Source organism: Polistes fuscatus, unplaced genomic scaffold, assembly GCF_010416935.1.
Source record: "Polistes fuscatus isolate 324 unplaced genomic scaffold, CU_Pfus_HIC Scaffold25, whole genome shotgun sequence".
NCBI lineage: Eukaryota > Metazoa > Arthropoda > Insecta > Hymenoptera > Vespidae > Polistes > Polistes fuscatus.
This window is the reverse complement of record NW_025113102.1, coordinates 1152634-1174451: the sequence shown is the minus strand read 5'-3', so window position 1 is coordinate 1174451 and position 21818 is coordinate 1152634. Positions and strand designations below refer to the sequence as shown.

Sequence of the window (21818 nt, the reverse complement as noted above, 5' to 3'; positions counted from 1 at the left end):
CATAATCAATATAATTATAATAAAGGAAGATAACATTTTGAAAATGTTTATTGTAATTTATTTACATTATTTATTTAACATCTTTTTTTTTTATATACAATGTCATTTCACATTCTGAACGTTTTGTCGTTGTGTTTGTTTTAACAAATTTCTATGTCCGACACAGATCAACTTTTCTGTAGAACACTTCTTTCTACAGCATTGGCGACATAACTTGTGGTCACATTTAAGACCCTTGATAAAGAAATTTTATAAATAATTATGATAACATAGATAATATTATTAAAAAAGAGAATATTTAATGATCTATATACTAACCACAGGATTTGGACAACCTTGACAAAGAGGCCTATACGTACGCACTATTCGTCGTAATTTTTTGAAATGTTTATGAGATATTTGGTTTCCTTCCTCATCTTCATATCTCCTTTTCGCAGATGCACTTTTCTATAATGTATTTATACAAATAATATTTAATGTTCATCAAAAGACAAAACCTCAATAAAATGAATTCTAATGAACGACACAAAACTGACCATTTCAATTCTCTTTGCTTGTACTTTATCTGTATGTTCCTGTGGTGAATCACGTACATAGGATTGGCATAACCACGGGGGTAAATTTAAGTTGTAATCTAAAACAGACGGAAGGACAAAATGAGATTATGTTGAAACTATTCAGAGATTAATACGTTCGCTACCAATATTATATATCTATGATACACCGATTTCCATTGAGAACCCAGTGTTACATATTTTTAATTACGGTAATCAACGCTAAACAAGTTCTAGGCTGTGGTCAGAATCCTTTCTCTGCAGCACGGTAGCGAGCGTGTTTAAAACGATTATAAAGATCTAATAAATTTACCGCTTTTTTCTTCGTACCACAACCGTTTGCCCTCATGATACGGCTGATACCGATCCCTCACATTTTCGACAACTCGTCTGAACGATTCCATGGTCGAATTCGTAGCCAGATTATCTCTATCTTCTTTGTTTTCTGCTAAACAAAATCTACTCTCCAGTTAAGTGCATGCTGTACGCGCATTTGTAAATTTATATTCTTTTAATGTCATGTATCATATTATGTGTATGACAAAATATAGAAATCATAAAATTATCAAATATAATATAAAAAATAAGAGATAAAGATAAGAATAGAAAAGCTAATACGTACATGCGTTGAAATAATTTGAACAAATGGCCTCGTATATAAGAAGCTGGTGCTGGATGGATTTCTACAAGATTTAAATACTCCAAGGCTGGTTCCCAACAAGGTGGATAACAAGACTCGAATATACATGGATTATAAAGATTGCCTATCGCAGTCATAACTCCTTCAACACCCGTCTCCAAAATACACTTTTCAATGTCTTGCAGACATTGTATGTTGCCGTTTGCCAATACTGGAATTTTAACAGCTTCCCTATGAAAATAAAAGGAAAGTGTTATAATGTGATTCTCTTGTTACAAATATTTTATTATAAAAAACTTCTAATACCTAACAGCTTTAATATGACTCCAAGATGCCAATCCTGTTAAAGGACCTTTCTGATCTCTTGTACGACCATGTATAGTGAGTAAACTTGCACCAGCACTTTCGAGCATGCGAGCATATTCAATCGTCTTATTTATATCCGGAAATACTCTTAATTTGCAAGTAAGAGGAATGCGAAGTCCCGTACTCATTGTACTAACTGTAAATTATCAATAATGGTATAACAATTCATTTGATTTTACAAAGTGAAACGTGTATATTTAAAAATATATATCTATTGATATAACGTACTATCATATTTTATGTATTTTACATGCATATAAATACACATACACTCGCACATACATATACACACACACCGATCGCTCGAAGAAGATCCCAATCGTCTTGCAAAAAAGCACCGTATCGTCCACGCTTTGCAATTGCTTGAGGACAACCAATATTAATGTCTATGGCATCGCAGTAGGGTTCTGCCAAAAGCGCTGCTTCCAGTAAAGTGTTTGGATCGTTGCCACAGAACTGAGGGGAAATAGAAAGAGGATGTTATATAAACATGATGAAAGAAGAAGAAGAGGAACATAATAACGCTTGGATGATTAGCCAATAAAAAAAGAAAACCCCCCCCAAAATCCAACCAACCTGTACAATCAAGGGTCGATCCTCCGGCGTGCTAACAAGCGCTTCTTTCCTATACTTTGAGTCCCTTAAAAAAACCGAAGAATGTAACATAGGCGTGTAACAGAGTTGTGCCCCATGACGTCGAGAAAGCAGTCTCCATGCCAACTCGCTTGCATCGACCATCGGTGCAACGACGTATCTCGGAGAACCAAGGACATCTTTCCAAACGTTTGTCTCCTCAGATTTTGTTAAATTTTCCTCGTTCATATTAATCTATAAAAATGGAAATAAGTTAATAAAATAAATCAGAAAGTAAACTAAATTATATATATATATTATATTATGCATCGAACAAGTTCAATAAATGAAACAAAGACTTGCATTATTTATTTTATATTAATTTTGAATTATTTCATTATCTTTGTTCATTTCGTTGAAATATTTAAAACTTACCAAAATCTAGATCATGCGTGCTGCTTATTCCATAAAGCCTTGTAAGAAGGGCAATAAACGGGCACACTGTCCTAAGTTCGCGTGTCCAAGAACGCTTGACTATTCATTTTTATTCATACTTTGGAAAGAACCTTAGCAAGATATAATACAATCGTTGATTTTAATCGGACAACTTTATGTCGTTCCCTACTTTTTCTATCTCTTTTTCTTTTTCCTTTGCTAAAACGTACCAGCCTGTGTCATCTTTAGTATCAAAATATTATTATCTAAACGTTGGACATTCTTTTAAATTGATAGATCGATCAATCGATCTATCATTGTCGCGGGTCCGTTGCAAAATGTTGATCCTTAATCTCTTTGAGATCGAAAAAATGTGTCGAAAAATATTGGACATTTACGGCGGTGAAAATTTATTATGAAAGGCGCGTTCTATTTGAATTTTTACGCAAAGTATTATTATTTTAACGTTACTTTATAGAAATTCGTAAAAAATTGAAATATAAAATTGAAGTAGCTTGGATGAAAAATTTTAACAACGGGAAAACTTTCTTCATAATTCGCACGATTCTCGTTAATTTGACGATATTTATAATTTTATATCAAATTTACGCAATATTGGAAAATATATATATATATATATATTTATGTTGTATATCATAATACGCAAATAGAAATACAAAAAGCACATTTATATATTCGAAACTTTTGATTTGAGTAAGATCACAGTCGTACCATAATCTTCAACAATTTTCTACGTTTTTATTTAAATGCAAAGATATTAAAATTGTGTATTCTAAAAAAACTCTCGATTATTTTATTCTACCTTAATTTTATTTGACAAATTTGCCTTCTCTAGGAAAATACCATATCTATACGTATTTATTGTTATAAGTGACCTAGTATTATTCGCATTAATTATTTTTAATATATCTAATTTATACTTTTTTTTTTCTTCTAAAATCTAATTTTTATTCGTACTATTTTAAGATAAGAAAAAATGTTATATCCAACAACTTGATGCAAACAACCCTAATAGTCAATAATGATCGGTGATCTTACTCTTCTTATTAAACAAGCTCTTCGAATTGAATGATAAAGTTTTAAAAAAAAATAAAAAATAAAAAAATCACGCGATTTTATTCGATTTCACGCGTAAAAACGAATGTTCTGCGCGTTAAGAAGGCTCGGTATTATTTTAATTATAAGTTAAACACGATGCGTGAGCGCATATTATCGAATAATTCTAAGCGTGTAATTATCGCAGATTGATTTGTGAGGACGAACAACTTTTTCTCTTTCTCTATTCCCTTTTCCTATTTCTCTTTGCTATTATTTTTCTCTAAAGAAATTCTCGAAAGAAAATCGAGTTGTTTTTTTTTTTTTTTGAGTAGAATACTATCATCCATTATCAAACTTCTGAAATAACAAACAACATTTCTGTCTGCTAACAAACGCGAAAGCGAATTATCAGATTACACTCTTTCCTTGATGACATTTCATTAAAAGTCTACAAATCTTCCACTCCCTCTTTTTATTCCTATTTGTGTATACATCGATTAATCTTGTAACGGTGGAAAGGCAAAATGGTTTGGTTGAGGTGGAGAACGTGGAGAAGCTGGTTTCGAGAATTCCGATTCCGGAATGGGTGATAATTGGGCGGATTGAGCAAGCCGAGGACCCATTTTAAATCTCGGCCTTTTTCGAAGAGATGATCTTCGAGCTCGAAGATGAGATTGATGATTATTTCTTTTAGAAAGAGATGGAATAGTTCTCATAGGTGGTGGTACTACCGTTGGTGATGCCACGATTGCCGTTACCGTAGAAGGAGGCACGGGTATTAAATCTGGACCGATTTCATCAGGAACAATGTCGTCGATTGACGAAATTCTAGCTGTTCTTAGATCCAAAGGTGGTAATTTATTAGAAGGACGCGATAAGGAAACCGAGGATGGTTCCTCTCTCGTCTCGTTAATATTTTCGAGTTGATTTTCGAAAGTTGAGACGCTCGTCTCGGTCACGTTTCCTTCTTCTCGATCGACAGAAGGTGCTACTTTGTTTCTTCTCTTCGTTCTATCCGCACTTTCCGCGTTAATGGATCGCTGACGAGTATTTTTTCTGAAACGCGTACGAAGAAAGGTTCTTATTCTTCCGATGGTACCACAAGTTCGCCTTTCCTTAGGGGTACTGGTACCAGCAATACTATTATCTGAACTATCCTTGCGAGATTTTTTCGATCGAGTTTGCTTATTACGTTCGAGTCTCGACGAAGAGATCGGATTTACAATGGAGAAACAGCAAGAGACAGGCGAAGGAGTAGACGATTTGAAATCTGGTGACTCGGCAACGGCAACCGCAACGTTCCCGGTCCATGAGGAAGAATTATTGCGATGCTTGTCATCGTTATCCTCGTCAATAGTCGATCGAGAGGATAGTTCTATCGAAGCACCGTTAGAATTGGTCTCGTAAGTGAAGCAGAGACGAAAGTTATTCTTTCGATCTCGGCCCGAAGGCACGTCTTCCGGTCGATCGATACCGTATTCCGAGTATTCCTTCGTATCATTTCTTTCGCGCGAAACAACCTCCATCGAGGCGTCTACGCGTGAATCACAGAAACGATATCTTGCGGGTACATTGACTCTGGCGCAAAAGGAGGGGCAAGTTGTGAGGTTCGTTGTTAAGCTCGTTTTACCGGCCTCCAATTTTCTTTCCCTCTTATTCTTGACGTATTCGTAGGTAGTCAAACCAAGGCAGGCAATGTAACCATGGAAGAAACATAAATGTATTAATAGAATGGCTGCTACTGCCGATAATATGCCTATCGTCAGGATGACGAGAAGTGTACCGGTGCCGGGTGGTTGTTGTATCGGGAAAATGGTCGAAGGTAAGTTAGTAGCGTTCTCCATCGTCGCATTCGACCGGCGAACGTCTCGATGGACGTTGAAGAGAAATAACTCGGCGATGGACAAGGCTACTACCGAGAGAGAAGCCAGTATAGCCGATATCAAACAAGCCAGAAATAAAGGGTAATTCCTAGCCCCTATACAATTGTTCAACCACTTGCAGTGATGATCGAATCGTACGACGCACTTGTTGCAGATCGAACAATGTTTCGTTCTGTCACCGTTTGTCGTTATGTTACAAAGATGACAACGACCGTTTTCGATAACGTGAGGATGTTTTTTTACGATCGAATTCAGGCACTACCAGATTCGTCGGTCTTGCTCTTACTCTAGGATCAGCCGGATCAAGAAGAAGCACGGCTAGATGGAAGAGCAGGTGAACGAAGAAGATGGTGGCCAGGGAAATTGAAAGAAGAGAACGCAGCCCGAATGGTTCGAGTAAAGGCGTTGACACAGCGAAGGTGCCGCTACCGATGAACAACGATATCACCCACCCTGCCACTTGTTGTGGGTGCAAAGGTAATTGGAGACCGTGTATACGTCGAAACCTTCGACGTTCCGGCGCTATCGGGCTCTCCTCTACCCAGCACCAACGCGATATTATACCGCTCGCCGTGTTTGGCCAGTTTCTCATCGCGTTTGTCGCCGAGGGCGACAGCCATCCTCGTACCGTCTACCGAGAACTCCCAAGGTAGTCAACTACGCCACCCCAATATCTCCGAAGGCGCAAGCGCTCTTTCAGCCATTTCGAATGCGTCTGGGTTACGTCCAAATGCGTCTCTATCTTCCCCAAACTCCCCTAAACGATTCTTTCCTTTTATTTCATTTCCTTTCCTTTCCTTCCCTTTCCTTTCCTTCCCTTCCCTTCCCTTCCTAACCCTTCTCTATCATTTTCTTTCCTTTCAAAGATCTATTTCCTTACAATCAATCATTTTAAATTACAATTCTATATTTTCTACTCGTGAAAATAAATAAACTATTTTATTGTTTATTTCCTATTTTTTCAACAAACACGTATCAAAAAACGATCGCTGAATGTTCAACAAAAATGAAGATTTTGTCTTGCTCTGTTCAATGAAAACCATATGGTTGTACAATTTCATGATTAAAATTGAAAATAAAATCAATATCATAAAATATTCGTATGAAAATATTTTATTAAGATTTCTGTAGCATGGTAACGTTCTTTCTTAAAATTACGAATGTTATTTTCGATTAAAAGAAACATATTTATATATGTATGAATATTACGAACTAACCTCAATGTTATTCTGCGATCGTTATTTCCAATGGCAGTGCTTCCTTTCACATTAAATATTACTTCTTGTATAAGACAGATTGTTCACAATTCTCTCGAATTTACGTAGTTTATTAAACTTCTCCAACACGTTAATTATCACAATGCATCTATAAATTTATCATTGTCGCGTAATTATGAAATAAAGCAGACTGCCGATGCACAAATCGTTTTACAATTATGTAAGGCGCACACGCATTTAAACACCAATCAAAATTCTCTTAGCAAACGTTACGTCCTTATCCTCTTTCATGAGTATAGGTCTTTAATTTTATAGGTTATTGTTTTAGATTTTAAATATTCAATTGGTAGCAACGAGGTTCTCCTAAACTAATAATAGATAAGTATAAATAAAAATATTCTATAAAAATGATAGAAAAACTAAAATATTAAAATTTATTTTTACTAAACAAATAATCATTTAAAATTTTCTTCCAGAAATCAACCAATCACGTATCATCTTTTTTTAGAATAGTCGTTAATGTAAACGAGCATTGAATCAGACAAGATGGTTGCCGCCGCGAAACCATGCTGATGGAATTCGATTAGTTATTTTTGTTTGGATAGCCTAATGTGTTAATTGCTATATTAATATGTATAGATTTTTAAAAACAACTCAGTGTATATCTTTCCAAAATTTTTATCTCTTACCGACACAATTATCTATAAATCGATTACCATTATGTTCTTTTTGCAAGGTTCAACATCGAAAAGCACCCTCAAGTTTGTATAATATCTAAAAATGAAGATATTCTATATAACACATTTATCTATATATAAATATATATATATTAAATTAATGTCACATTTTTCTTTCTATACTAATTATTAATCAATATTAAAGTATTAAAACTATTCATTCAAATATTTTATTTTATTTCAGCTATATGGTTTATAAATAAATGTTATTTTCGAACAACAATAAATGATGCTGAAGTACGTATTAATATTAAAAAAAAGTCTAGAATAAGAAGGAAATATGCTGAACTGCTTGAGGGTACCGTTGTTTTTATCTACAATCATCTTCTTTTTATGTGAAAAACTATTTTATTTTATTAATATATTATTGATTTTAGTAACGGATCAAGTTACAAGTAATAAAAAAGCTGCAGTGAAAAAATTAAATGCTGGTCATTTATCTTTTTTGGTCAATCAACCAGATGTAACTTTAGATAAGTTACATAAAATAAACAATAATCATCTTCATGGGAAACATAATAAAAGAAATGTAAACACAAGTAGTACTACGGATATAAAAAATGATACAGCTATTATCGTAAGTATAAAGTTTTTCATATTAGTTGGAACTTATTTTTCAATTTAATTTACCCGTAGATAATGATAAATAATATTTGTTTAATACTTTATAATATACGTAGGAAGATAAAATAAATTGTTTTACTGATATTGATCCGTTTGATTTCGACAAAAATACAAATGAAAAGAGTACTACTTATGAAGATTTCAAAGAATCTAATATATATGATCATGAATCATTCATTGAAAATTCACATAATTCAAACACTTTTAATACCGAAGAATTTATAGAAGAAATTGAAAATGATAGTAAATCTGCCTCTTATATATGCAAGTAAGTTTTTATTAAATTAATTATAAAACATGAAGTAAATAATTGTAAATAATATTTTCAATAAATATATTTATGAACAATATTCTTTTTTTCATGCAGAGATGAAATTGAAGATGGATCATTGGAATATGAATTCAAGATAAAAAAAATGTTTAAAAAAGATAAAACTACAAATATTCGAAAGATTATTAAAAAATCATGTTCAAAAAAATCAACAGAAAATATCTCAACGGATGTAATTTTACAAATGATACTAGCACAAATAGATGTTAGTTTATCTTGTAATGTTTTGAAACAAGTTCCAAGACTACTAAAATATTTAATGCAAAAAGTTAATGATGAAACATCTCCAAAGATTAGAAATGCTTGTAATCTCCTTCTTGAGTATTATTCTTCAGATGGAAACGTAGTGAAATTTTTAAATGTTTATGATCTTATGATCAAAAATTCTATAACCCCTGATCCACAAACTTATGCAGCTGTTTTTGAACTAATTGGAAAGATGACAAATAACAACCATAAAGCAGGTAATTGTAGACATTTTACTTAATATAAGGAAAAAGTACGCTGATAACTACATCTTTTTATATTTTTAGACTTATTCCAAAAAATGCAATCCAATATGATCAATAATGGTATATCGTTTCATGATATTTTTAATAAGTCAAAATTTAAATTAAATCAAGTAGAAAATATTTTGAAAGCGATACAATTATTTAAACCAAATTATCAACCAGAATATATTAGGCCTGAAATGTCATACAACTGTAATCTTTTAAAGGATATTGACAAACTTAATTCACGTAAAAATCTAGTAGAAGGTGTTTTATCGCTTGAACAATTAAGAAATTCTCTAAAGATGCAAATAGAGCAAGAAAACAAATATCTTCTATCTGTACAAAGTGTTGAAAACTTGCATTCAGTAGATAATAATAAACTTTTACATTATGTAAGTAATTATAAAAAAGTATATAAGTTGATCGATATTAAATAGTTAAATTTATAATACCGTAAACTATATAGTATTTTGTTTTTTAATACAATAATAGATAAATACATTTATTTTAATTTACTTTTTATTTATTATTTCATCAGAAGAAGAAATTAACTGATTTGGAATCTTCGTGGAAAGAGACTGCTTTGAAAGCTTTTGAAAGAAATCTGAAGTATTTAGAGCAAAAAGAGGTAGATTTAAGACCTCCAAAATTTGCTCTTTATCCATTTTTAAAAGTACTTCCGAAAGAAAAATATGTAGATATTATTCTACAAGAAATAAGAAATCTATCACAAAATTCACAATCTTATTCGTTAACAGTTCCATTGTTATCTGTAAAATTAGGACATTTAGTTTTTAGGGAATATGAGGTATGTGTGTTATTTGTATTATATAAGCATAAATATAATAAATTTCTTATATACTTTTGTTAATAACAGATATTTATGAAGAAAAAAAATGGTATTTTGGATAAGACAATTGATATTTATAATAAGTATTTAAACTGGTATTCGCTAACTGATTCTTCTGATACTAAAGACGCAGTAAATGGCCGTACTGTATGGAATAAACTTATGTATGAAAATCAGCACTACGGTCCTTCTTTAGATAAAGAATGTGCAGAATGGCCTTACCATGTGTGTTTAAGTGTAGGCAAATTTTTATATACGATTATCATTAATAATATCAAAATTAACGGAGATAATCAATCAACAAATTCATTAACACGCCAGAAACCAGCTTTTTATATAGTATTTAGAAATCAAGGAAAATGTCTGGTAGAACAGGTTTGTTTATAAATGAATGCATCTTATTTCTAATTATTATTTTACTTTTTAACTCTTAAATAATATTATTACGTTTATTCAAGATTAAACCTCATCCTATTATATGTAAGCTGTATAAAGATGCACAGTCAAATATATTAACATTTGAAGCAACATTAGTACCATCTTTATGTCCACCACGTCCTTGGATATCTATAAATTCTGGAGGATATCCATTATTAAGAACAAATTTTATGAGAACTCCATATTATGCGGTATGTCTTTAACTGGAAACGAATTTAATGTTTGTTTTGTATTAACCCTTTGCGGATGAACAAAATTGTCAGCCTACTCGTTTTGTATTGCGCATCATATTGATATATCGATTAATTATTCAATATATATTTATTCAATAAATACAGGCATTACTACAATAATTTTATGTTGTTAAATAATACAGAAATGTTATGTTCATAGAGTGTATTTATTTATTAATTATAATTTTTATTAGATATTGATTTAACTTTAGAATGCAGGATGCATATATGAATTAATCGACTATGCTGACAATTTACATTGAACACATATGTACGTTGTTCAACTACAAAGGGTTAAATACATTGGACCTTTTTTTGAGTATAACACAATGCAACATGTACATATAAATTTTGTGTAATATATATTTAGAAAGCTAAGCAAATTCAGTTATTGGAGAGTATGCCTCCAAATCAACTTTACCCAGCACTTGATAATCTGAATCAATTAGGTTCTATACCATGGAAAGTTAATACTCAGGTGCTTGATATCTTAATAAAGGTATGTAATAGAATTGAAAATATAATTAATGAAACAATATAGATCTTATATAAAATTGTAATTGATTAGGTATTTCAAGAAGGAGGTTCGACAAAATTGGATGTACCACAACCACCTTCCGCTTTATCATCTACAGATGATTTAATAGAAAGTGAAGATATAAAAGACAACGTTTGTATTTCAAAAACAAGGTTGGAGCTAAAAAAAAAGAAAGAAGAAATGTATTCATTATGGTGTGATTGCCTTTATAAACTATCTCTTGCAAATCACGTAAGTTGTTTCTATATTTTTATAACAAGAAAGAAGAATATTTTCATTGAAATATAAAGACAAAAATGGTGTGTTACGTAAGAACAATAATAATTTATCAAAATATTTCTATTTCTTTTTAACAGTTTCGAAATAATATATTTTGGTTGCCACATAATTTGGATTTTAGAGGAAGAGTATATCCTATAGCTCCACATCTGACTCATTTAGGATCAGATTTAGCACGTTCAATCCTCATATTTGCTCAAGGGAAACCCTTAGGTCCTAATGGTTTGGATTGGTTAAAAATTCATACTGTGAATTTAACTGGTTTAAAGAAACGTGAAAATCTTAAGGAACGACTTAAATTTGCAAATGAAAATTTAGATAAAATTATTGATAGTGCGGAAAATCCCTTGACAGTATGTCTATACTTAAAAATTATAATAGAATATTATTTTGTTTCTTTTTTTTTTAGATTTACATTTATCAATAAAATTAATTAATATTTATTTAACAGGGTGATATGTGGTGGGCAGAATCAGATGAGCCTTGGCAAACCTTGGCATCGTGTATGGAAGTAGTTAAGGCTTTAAAATCTCCAAATGCAGAAAAATATATAAGTAGCTTTCCAATACATCAAGATGGAAGTTGCAATGGTCTCCAACATTATGCTGCACTTGGACGAGATCAAATTGGAGCAGCAAGTGTAAATTTAGAACCTAGTGATAAACCGCAAGATGTTTACAGTGTTGTTGTTAATATGGTGTGTGTAAATAGTATACAAATTAAAATAATTAAGAACATGTAGAGAAAAACAAATTTTTATATTATATATGTGATTTAGGTTGAGGAAATACGATCGAAAGACGCAAAAGATGGTGTACAAATTGCAAAACTATTAGAAGGATATCTAACTAGAAAAATTATTAAACAAACAGTAATGACTACTGTTTATGGTGTAACTAAGTATGGAGCCAGATTACAAATTATGAAACAAATGAAAGGTAAATATAATAATGTCAAAACTATTTTGTGATAATATTTAGGAAAATGTAATAAAATATTTATTTTTCTATTCTATAAGACTTAGAGAATTTCCCAACGGAGCATTGTTGGGAAGCAAGTACATACCTAACTCACAAAACGTTTGATAGTTTACGAACAATGTTTGAAAGTGCAAGAACAATTCAAGATTGGTTCACAAATTGTGCATATATTATTTCAACAATATTTGGTGAATCCATTGAATGGAAAACACCTTTGGGATTTCAAATTTTGCAACCATATATTAAATTCAAACCCTATGTTTACAACCGAGCCGTGATGTTAGTACATAGTATTGCATTGATTTTTATTACAGAATTATTTCTGAAAGCTTTGCATTCTAATATATTTTCTTTTATTTATAGGAAAGTAGATACTCTTAAACAAAGAAATTCATTTCCTCCAAATTTTATACACTCTTTGGATTCTAGTCATATGATGCTTACTAGTTTGTTTTGTGAAAGAGCTGGCATAACGTTTATGTCAGTGCATGATTGTTTTTGGACGCATCCTTGTACTATAGATATAATGAATAAGGTAATTAATTATAATAAACATGTAAAAATATTAATTTTATGACGTAAATCTTGTTTCTTATAGATTTGTAGAGAACAATTTGTTGCTCTCCATTCAGAGCCCATTTTAGACGATCTCTCAAAATATCTTTATGAAAAATATTTACGAGATAGGTAATTAATATTTTTCAAGTTATACCTTAAATGAATGAAAAAATTAATTAATCAAAGAATAATTTAATTATTTTCAGCGATGCTTTATCGAAAACGTTTACCACGAAGGAGATGGAATATTTAACCCATACTTTTACTTCTGTACCAGATAAAGGTTCATTCAATCTTAATAATGTTTTAAAATCTGTATATTTTTTTAGTTAAGTTATTAAGTAAACATATATATATGAATTACTTATGGCTAAGTCAAAATGGGAAATGTACATAATTTATAATACATTTATACTTGTATAATTTTCATATAATTATTCATATAATGTATTATAATATATTCACTATGATAAGAACATCATATAAGATATTTCATTTTATAAACTTGAAGTATTAAGAAAAATAATGTAAAATTAACAAAAGAACGATACAATAAAGAACAATCAGACGAGAAATTAAATTATTCTTTGGAAGATTTATTATGTATTTAACATATACAAACTACAATGATATGCATGATAGACAATCTACATAAGTTTGTTGTCCATAAGTTATATTTCTATATAGATTACTTGGATGACTTGAAAAGCGCATTTCTGATATCGTGAAACGGATAACTTGAAACGAATATATTGAGAGGCGTTTGAAAAGAATAAACAAACTACCGTCTAGACATTTGCTGCGTTATAACATTTGTAATAATCATATGAATCGTATGCACAACAGCGGCATCTCTGATAGCGAATACGTGAATACAAATAGATACGCAATTTATCGACAAAAAACTTACGACAGTCGTCAATTATAGTATACCATTGTAAATTGTATAGATAAGCTCCCTACAGATAAATTAGCTTTAATATTCATCGTACTTTTTGAATAATTTTGTAAAACAAAAAAAACGCGTACATATATCAAAAAATACAGAAGAATACAAGAGCTCACAAGTCAACTTTTCACGTAACCAAAATCATCTTAGTTAGTACCCTGAAAACTAGTGGACGAGAATAGGTATTTAAAGAGATGACGGTATAAAACTATCTAAGAATACAGAATTCTTTGATAGTATATGATAGTACATGATATATTATTTTATAGTATATATAGTATAGTAAAATATTCTAATAGAATTTTAAATAATTATAATTAATTTTTAATGTATAAAAATGTGTGTGCCTTCAGAAATGCATGTATATATGTATTTTCAATAATAGCTATGTAAGGTAATGTAAGAAAATTGAAGAGGATTGAAGTTAAATCCAACGATGATCACCTGTAACAAAAAGAAAAATACATTAATAATAAAATCAAGTCATGAAATAGCCTAACATATAAGTGGTCCAATTCACAGATGCATTTTTCATTTTAATTCCCTATTTATTTTTATCCGATCTCTATTTACCGTTTTATAAAAAACATTAAATTTAAACGCGTGATTTTACATTAAAAATATAATTAATTAAGAAACAGGAAAAGTACAAATATTATAATAAGTTACTAATAATATAATATCCTATTAATTGTTATAAAATATTTTTAAACTACGTTATATAGAAAAAAAAATATTGCAAATTAAATAAAATACGATCAATGTGAAAAATTTTAAAGATGAAATAAGAAAAGAGAAATTACTGTAATATTTACTGAACGTTACTCAAACTTTAAAATTTAATAATACGAGAATTTTAATATTTTTGACTCTAACTAAAAACTTGTGCACCTTTTGGACGATTTAGACACAGATTTGGTGTGCCAAGGAGATGGAATGGTCCATCATCTCCAATTACAACTACAAATTATTGACGAGCAAGCAAGTAATATAATAAAATATAAAATATGACTAGAGAACTATTCTCGATAGATTCGAACTTGCTGTTGAACCTTTGAAAATAGCTCAATAGTCTATGTAGTTGCCCTCTTCAGCCACAATTAAGTGGGGGCCTCTTCGGCATTAGCCTCTTCGGCATTTAGCCTCTTCTTTCTTCATTCCCTGAAAACTGCATTGGACATTTTCTACGAGCGAGAGAGATAAGATCTTTCATACTATTTTTATAAATTAACTCGTATTATGTTACTATTCTAATTCTCAATTATTAAAAAATTAATATACATTCTCTGTTCATTATAGTAAAGCTCGTGAACTATGAATGAACTTAGAGTTCATTGACATATACACGAGCACAATTAAACGAATGTCCAAGCAGATAATTATCGATGACCTAATAACACGTCGCACTTTTAATGTCAAAAAATAAAATAGAATTGAAATAAATAATGCAACAAATGATATGCATTTTCTTGCAATATATTCATTTCATTCATTCGTTTTTTAAATTATATTAAATATTTCTAATTGAGAAGATCGCGATTGTGCGAAGTGCTAATATTATAATACTTAAAACTAAGTATCAAATTCATCAAAGTATTTGCGAATTTGTTCGACTCAATCTCGTTCGAGATAGAATCGAAATAGAAATGAATCTTTCAAATCGTTGCAAATCCCTTTGAATCATGATACATAATAAAGATTACAGAAAAGTCACAAAATAAATTTACAAAACAAGCATAATGGAATGAAATGATATAATTTTGTAACAGTTCTGTATAAACCAGGAGGCGGAATTTCCACTCCGGAGTGGAAGCAAGCCTAGTGCCTTTCCTGGATCCTACCTACTTAAAATTAAAGTTTTCACATTCGCTCAAAGAAGTATGCTACCTGCCTGCCAATTACCCATATTTAAAAATAGCAAATACACATACATACCCACCCTCTCACTCCACGATTCTCTCACATACCACCAGGGTGCAAAAGCCTAAACTAGAGAGCATGCCCCGGGGCACCTCCGACACCCTAGTTCAAACGCGTTTTTTCTAAACTTATGGGAGTACGTACCAATGCTGTAATCGACTGTCAAGGCTAATGATTATTGCAAATATGACTAATGCAAAAATACAAGTATACACTAGTATATATTGCATACTAGTTATATACGAGTATATCATAGTTTCCACAAATAAATGCGGTAACTCTACTATTCAAAACGATTTTATTATGAAAAAAAAAATTAGAAAAATTTAATATAAATATAAAAATACAGATATACACGCGTATTTGTCATATCACACGTGATATGTAGAAGTAGTGCTCTCAGTATTAAATGATGTAATAATTAAAAAATATCGCGAAACGATGTACAATGCACACACCTAAACGCACACACAGGTGCAACGTACACCGTGCAATCACTAACACAATGACAGCCGCCAATAGGGGAAACAACTTAAAACTAAACCCACACTAACTGTTTCTCACCCATACGTGTAACACCTGGGCACACGCATAGATGAGAACGCAGAAAGTATGGGGGGAGAAACGGGAGATTAGTATATTAGAAGCTGAAAATCCTGATCTAAAAAATATGATTAAAAACACATATACATATACATAAGACATAAATACATTTTTATAAAAATTCATCTAAGCGGCTAAGGACTCTACAATTTATTTGATAAATAAAAACTTTTATTAAATTTTAATATAACTTTTAATATCTTTTAATTAATATATAAAAAAGAAACCTCGGACGACTCCTTTCATTAAGTTGGCTGTTCTAATAAAAGAACTGGGCTTCGAGCCACCACTTAACTGCTAGAATCTATCCGTCGCGAATGAGTTTGTCTTCTTGCTCATTTATTTATAATATCGAAGTATCGATATATCAAAATTAATCGCGATTAGATAAACTAAGTACGAAGCAATGCATGTAAGACATTTATTACATGCTTTTCTGGACGAAAACGAGTAAATAAATGCTCGATTTCACCACTACTAACCACGAACAAAACACGTAATAGAAAAGAAAGTGCATTTATTAATTGCATTATTAATTAAATGAATTTAACCGGTGAGACAAGAAAACCTATCCTGAACTAATATAAAATATACAATACAATATACAATATAATATACAATTTTCATGAGTAACTCCTAGAAAGGAATTACTCATGTGCTCGTCACTAATTTATTTAAATAATTACAACCAGTAACTCGTGCCGATTAGGACCTTTCATCCTCGACATGATTGAGCACCGGAGGGACTTTAAATTTTAACTCACGGCATAAGAAGTTCTACGATGGCTCCAAAACACTCCTACTTCGCAGCAAGTATTGTAAATGCGAGTATCGAAGATCCATCGAAGATCCATCGAAGATCCATCGAAGATCCATCGAAGATCCATCGAAGATCCATCGAAGATCCATCGAAGATCCATCAAAGATCCATCGAAGAATCCATCCCACATCTTTGATAAGGTAGAAAGTCAGTCGTCATATCTGTAAAATAAAATAGAACAAAATGATAAGTTATTTGCAATATAATCCAAAATCATATAAAATAAAATCGAATAAAATGTAAATAAAAATAGATACTTACAATGCATTCCAATGGGATGAAATTCCATTGCACCATGGCGATGCACCTCGCGTGAATCTAAAAACGCGGTATAAACGAAAATAAGAAACTATAGATGAGTTTCTTATCGCGAAACCGAAATTTTATTATACGGCGAACAACACTGATTCTAATTCGCGTTTGATTTTAATTTGTTTTACGCCCGATCACTGATTCTAAAAAACTAATTCAAAGACTGCTTTGCACACAGTCAATGCAAGTAAAAAAATCTTCATTGATGCACTGAATCTAATACGCGAACAGTCTGTGTGACTGTTTAAAGATAAAAATACAACTTTACTCGAACAAACTCTAATGCAATTACTGCCTTGGTCGCAGTTAATTTAATATATAAAATTCAAAAATAGTTCGCGAACGCGACGAAATTGAAATTAACGAACGAACGTGCTTCTAATCCGTGATTTTAATTATATTTAACGATACAACACTCCCGTATATTGCTTCGCGCACGATAGCAATGCACGAACACTTGCAACACTTCACAAACACAATTCACAAACACTTCCAACACTGATATATTCCCATGATGATCTGAAACAGAAATAAAAACAAAATTATGAATATCATTGTTGTAAGAAAAAATTATTATAATTATTGAGAAAGTGTTTAATATAAAAATTGACTTACGTTTATTCTTCATTGATGAATGCACGATGGGTATCCTACCCTTAGGATGACGATGAGCACACGTTTAAACCGAATAAAAGAAACTTACGGAGTTTCTTAACCGAGCAAACGAAACTTTAACATGCGACGATCAACACTGACTTTATTTTCCGATTCTTTTGTATTTTATTTTTACGATGCAACACACGAGTACCTCATTGCCTACGCGCTCGATTGCAATGATGTTCTGAAACAGAAAAAGAAAAAGAACAATTAATATCATCGTTATAATAAAAAACCATTAAAGTTAATATAGAAACGTTTAACAGGAAAATATACTTACTTTTAGTCTTCATTGATGACTGCAGGATGGGTATCCTACCCTTAGGATGACGATGAATAAAATAAAATCAAATAAAACTCTGAAAAGCTGAAACATACTAAAAAGATTATAGAACAATATATCCTGTGAATCATTCCTGAAGGCATTGCACACTTTTAAAGATATTTTATCATAAAGAATCAATATAAATTCAAGCAATATTAATTGCCTTTATCTCACTACTTGTATAAAATTACATATAAAGTATTTAATATCAGTAAAAATTGTTAATAAAAATCGATAACGTTATATATATAATAGTTTAATACGTCACGTCGTTAGATCTTATTGTTAGCTCGTTGAAGGAACGATCTGGAATGAACGCGTAACCGCGTCCTTCATGTCGAACGTTCGGCTGTCTTCGTTTTGTTTTCGGCTGTCTTCGTTTCTTCTGTTCTCACTTCGAGAAATTCCTGGAATATACGTACACATTCGTTATTGCCTGTAGATCGAATCTTTTGTTTTCTTATTCTCTCTCTCTCTCTCTCACTCTCTCTCTCTCTCTCTCTCTCTCTCTCTGTCTCTTACTTTCGTTCTCACTCTTTGTATACATTTCTGTATGGTTTAAAAAAAAAATAACGCTTACCTCGATGAATATGAAGATAAAAAAGTGTAAACACAATTGTTAGATTGAGTATATGTATTCCTGCTGGACCCTCCTAATGCTCGGTACCTAAAAAAGGAAAAAAAAAGATTACACATTAGTATAATATAAAGAAAATCAAATATATGAGTGTATGTGTACGAGCAGCCTACACTTATGTATATATGCCTGTATGTGTGTATATGTGATAAAAGTCAAATTTAACACGAAATACGCGATCTTTGAATACATAATTATGAAAATAATTAATTAGAGCATCATTAGAGAAGGTAGTAATTATCGATACCATGAAAAAAGCTGTAAATTACAAGAAATATCGTTAAGTAACATTGGTGAAATTGGCGGGACGCCGAGATATATCGATGTTATATTTTCACATATATCTATCGAACTTTTCAATATTTCGTTTTGAAAACACTCATGTATGAAAATCTTGTATTTAGCTATCGTTTGATATATAACAGGAAGGTGTGAACTATTTTTTAATTACCTGGATTAAACGGAATGACGCAGTACGTTGGAACATATACAGCTGACAGAAAATGGCGTTTCCTCTACCTTTCCCCTGCGCCCCCTGCCGTTGCCACTGCGTTGCCTCTGCTGCGCATCTGCTGCGCGCGGTAGTATGCGCGGTAGTCCACTTTCAAAAAAAGTAGCGAAATCCGTTGACCAATGGCTACTTGAGATTTTGCATTTTTTCAATCTATTATAGAAAAATATCGAATATTTAAAAATAGGATGTAGGAACATAACAATTGTCGAAATATATACTTTATTAATCCAAACAATCAAAATTAATCATTATAAGTCGATATCGATAGTGTTCGAGTCGATAGAAATGATATCGTAAAACAAGATCTATATATAATTGCGTAGAAAAATGCATACCAATGTACATGGAATTTTTTTCTACGCAAATATTCTTTATCCTCGACATTATCGTAATTTTTCGATTATATCATTTGGAAGTCATTTGCTAGAAGAATCTATTAGTATATAGGCAAATTATTTACGTTAGAAAATATTTTTTAATTACCTGAGATTAACGGGACGACGAAGTATCCGTGCGATCTCCACGACGGCCCAAAACGAAAAGAGCGCTGATTCGCTAATTATCTTTGGTCTTCCATTTTGGACGTAAAGTGACCAATCAGAAATTCCCAATTACCATATAGAAATGTATTTCACGCACACATACATAACTCGCCTTTCTTCATGACCACTCTAGTCAAGCTTGATATGATTTATTTATTAAATAAATAAAAATTTATGCTATTATTCTATTTAATGTACACGTATCTCGTTAATATTTAAAAAATAACGAAAAGAATAAAGACAATATGCACTATGATCCTTATCACACAAAACAGAAAAACATACATAGTTTATTTATTACAATAATTAAATATCAATTTTATGAATTATTACAATTATCTAATTACTAATCCAATTAATAATTATTGTTATCTAATTTATTTTTCTATTAGGTGTATACGTTCCTTGGTAATATTAAAAAAATAACGAGTAAAATAAAGACAATATACACTAAAAACTTTATCACATGGCAACTATCAGATTTAAACATTCCTTCAATTTTTATGTAATTGTTTAAACTAATATACATTTGTTTTAACATTACTGTGCAATGATTACTTTGGATAATAAAATTTTTGTCCAGAAAAATATCACATTAAAATTATTTTATGTTCAAAGTATATTAATAAGTATGTAATGTTTAAACCAGTACATATGTGTTTAAACAATCTGAAATATAAGTAGAGTGTATCAGAATATTTAAAAAATTGTTAAATAATCGATAGGAATGTCTATTGTTGTCTAAAAGCTAGGAATATACGATCTATGTACCGTCCCCTTCGAAATCCACCGTTGAAATGAGCTCTTGTCCTCTATGAAAGTACTTTTATTAAACGTTGTTTATCTGACTTTCCTAACGTTGCGCATGTGTATAAAGGGTGTCATACATCTAATACATAATATTTAAGATTGTAACGTTCTTATTTTAGTATTCTTTTAATTTTTGTGTAATTATTTTAGTGCTGCAGCGCAGTAATTGCTTCGAGGGTAAAATTTGGCTGCAATATAAGAAAAGTGCATTAGTGCATTATAGTAATTGTTAATTAATCTATGCTAGTGTTTATGCAATTTTTATGCAATTGCTTAAATAAAACTATACCATAAAGATATTATTATTATATATAAATTATAGTTATACAATTACAAATATTGAATGAATATTAACTAATAGAGTAACATGTAAGAACTAAATTTCTTTTTCTCACTTTTATTAACGTATATGTAAATGAAAAAAGAAAGTACATTTCTCTAAACAATTATAACACAAATATATTTAAAAAATTAATAAACAATATACTAATGAAAAATGTGAATTATTTAAGTTTACCATTATGATAGAAGAAAGCTGAGGTGTTTGTTCATTTAAAAACCATAAAATGATTGCCAGTATTCATTTTAAAATCTTCTAAACTCTTCTTTTATGTATGTACTTGATACACAAAACAATAAGAAAGCCTAATAGATGCTGTACTTTTCCAGATCTTTAAATACTTGCAAATCTGAAAATTATAGGATTGTATTAGTAAAGTATTAATCAAAATGAACGAGTCAATATATGTATATGTATGATATTTGCATAAGATGTCACTCTCTCTCTCTTTTCCCTTCTTATACTTTTGATATTAATCTTCTTTATGTTATAAAAGAAAAGACATAAACTTACCACAACTGACATCAATATAAAAAAGTAAAAACAATTATTATTTAGATAGAAAAGTAAACACAATTAGACTAACAATGAGTATGTGTA

The 21818-nt window shown here is 30.8% G+C and overlaps 2 protein-coding genes across 3 annotated transcripts; one reads left to right on the top strand and one right to left on the bottom strand.

Moving 5' to 3' along the window:
* Positions 1-50: 50 nt before the first annotated feature.
* LOC122518635 lies at positions 51-6344 on the bottom strand. The gene is given in 10 exon segments (XM_043637681.1): positions 51-234; positions 319-447; positions 537-634; positions 868-1013; positions 1177-1425; positions 1501-1696; positions 1857-2016; positions 2137-2388; positions 4128-5750; positions 5752-6344. Coding segments are annotated over 10 exon segments (3336 nt in total). The 5' UTR covers positions 6103-6344; the 3' UTR covers positions 51-102.
* Positions 6345-7268: 924 nt separating this feature from the next.
* Positions 7269-13364, top strand: LOC122518557 (DNA-directed RNA polymerase, mitochondrial). Of its 2 annotated transcripts, XM_043637554.1 has the most exons (18): positions 7269-7488; positions 7649-7762; positions 7842-8041; positions 8145-8356; positions 8456-8883; positions 8953-9305; positions 9452-9721; positions 9791-10138; positions 10222-10392; positions 10805-10933; positions 11003-11203; positions 11329-11604; positions 11703-11948; positions 12030-12189; positions 12270-12510; positions 12595-12766; positions 12830-12918; positions 12996-13364. In XM_043637554.1, exons 1-18 carry the CDS (start codon positions 7359-7361, stop codon positions 13120-13122), a joined length of 3867 nt encoding a protein of 1288 aa, XP_043493489.1. In that variant the 5' UTR covers positions 7269-7358; the 3' UTR covers positions 13123-13364. The 2 variants fall into 2 exon arrangements, with proteins under 2 accessions (XP_043493489.1, XP_043493488.1); XM_043637553.1 differs by having other exon boundaries at positions 12270-12766.
* The last annotated feature ends 8454 nt before the right edge of the window (positions 13365-21818 follow it).

Bases quoted from the DNA above. Each gene is read 5' to 3' on its own strand.
- LOC122518557 (XM_043637553.1), top strand. From the start codon at position 7,359: ATGTATAGATTTTTAAAAACAACTCAGTGTATATCTTTCCAAAATTTT. The intron at 8,042-8,144 runs GTAAGTATAAAG...TAATATACGTAG, and splicing joins AAAATGATACAGCTATTATC to GAAGATAAAATAAATTGTTT. The intron at 8,884-8,952 runs GTAATTGTAGAC...TTATATTTTTAG, and splicing joins AAATAACAACCATAAAGCAG to ACTTATTCCAAAAAATGCAA.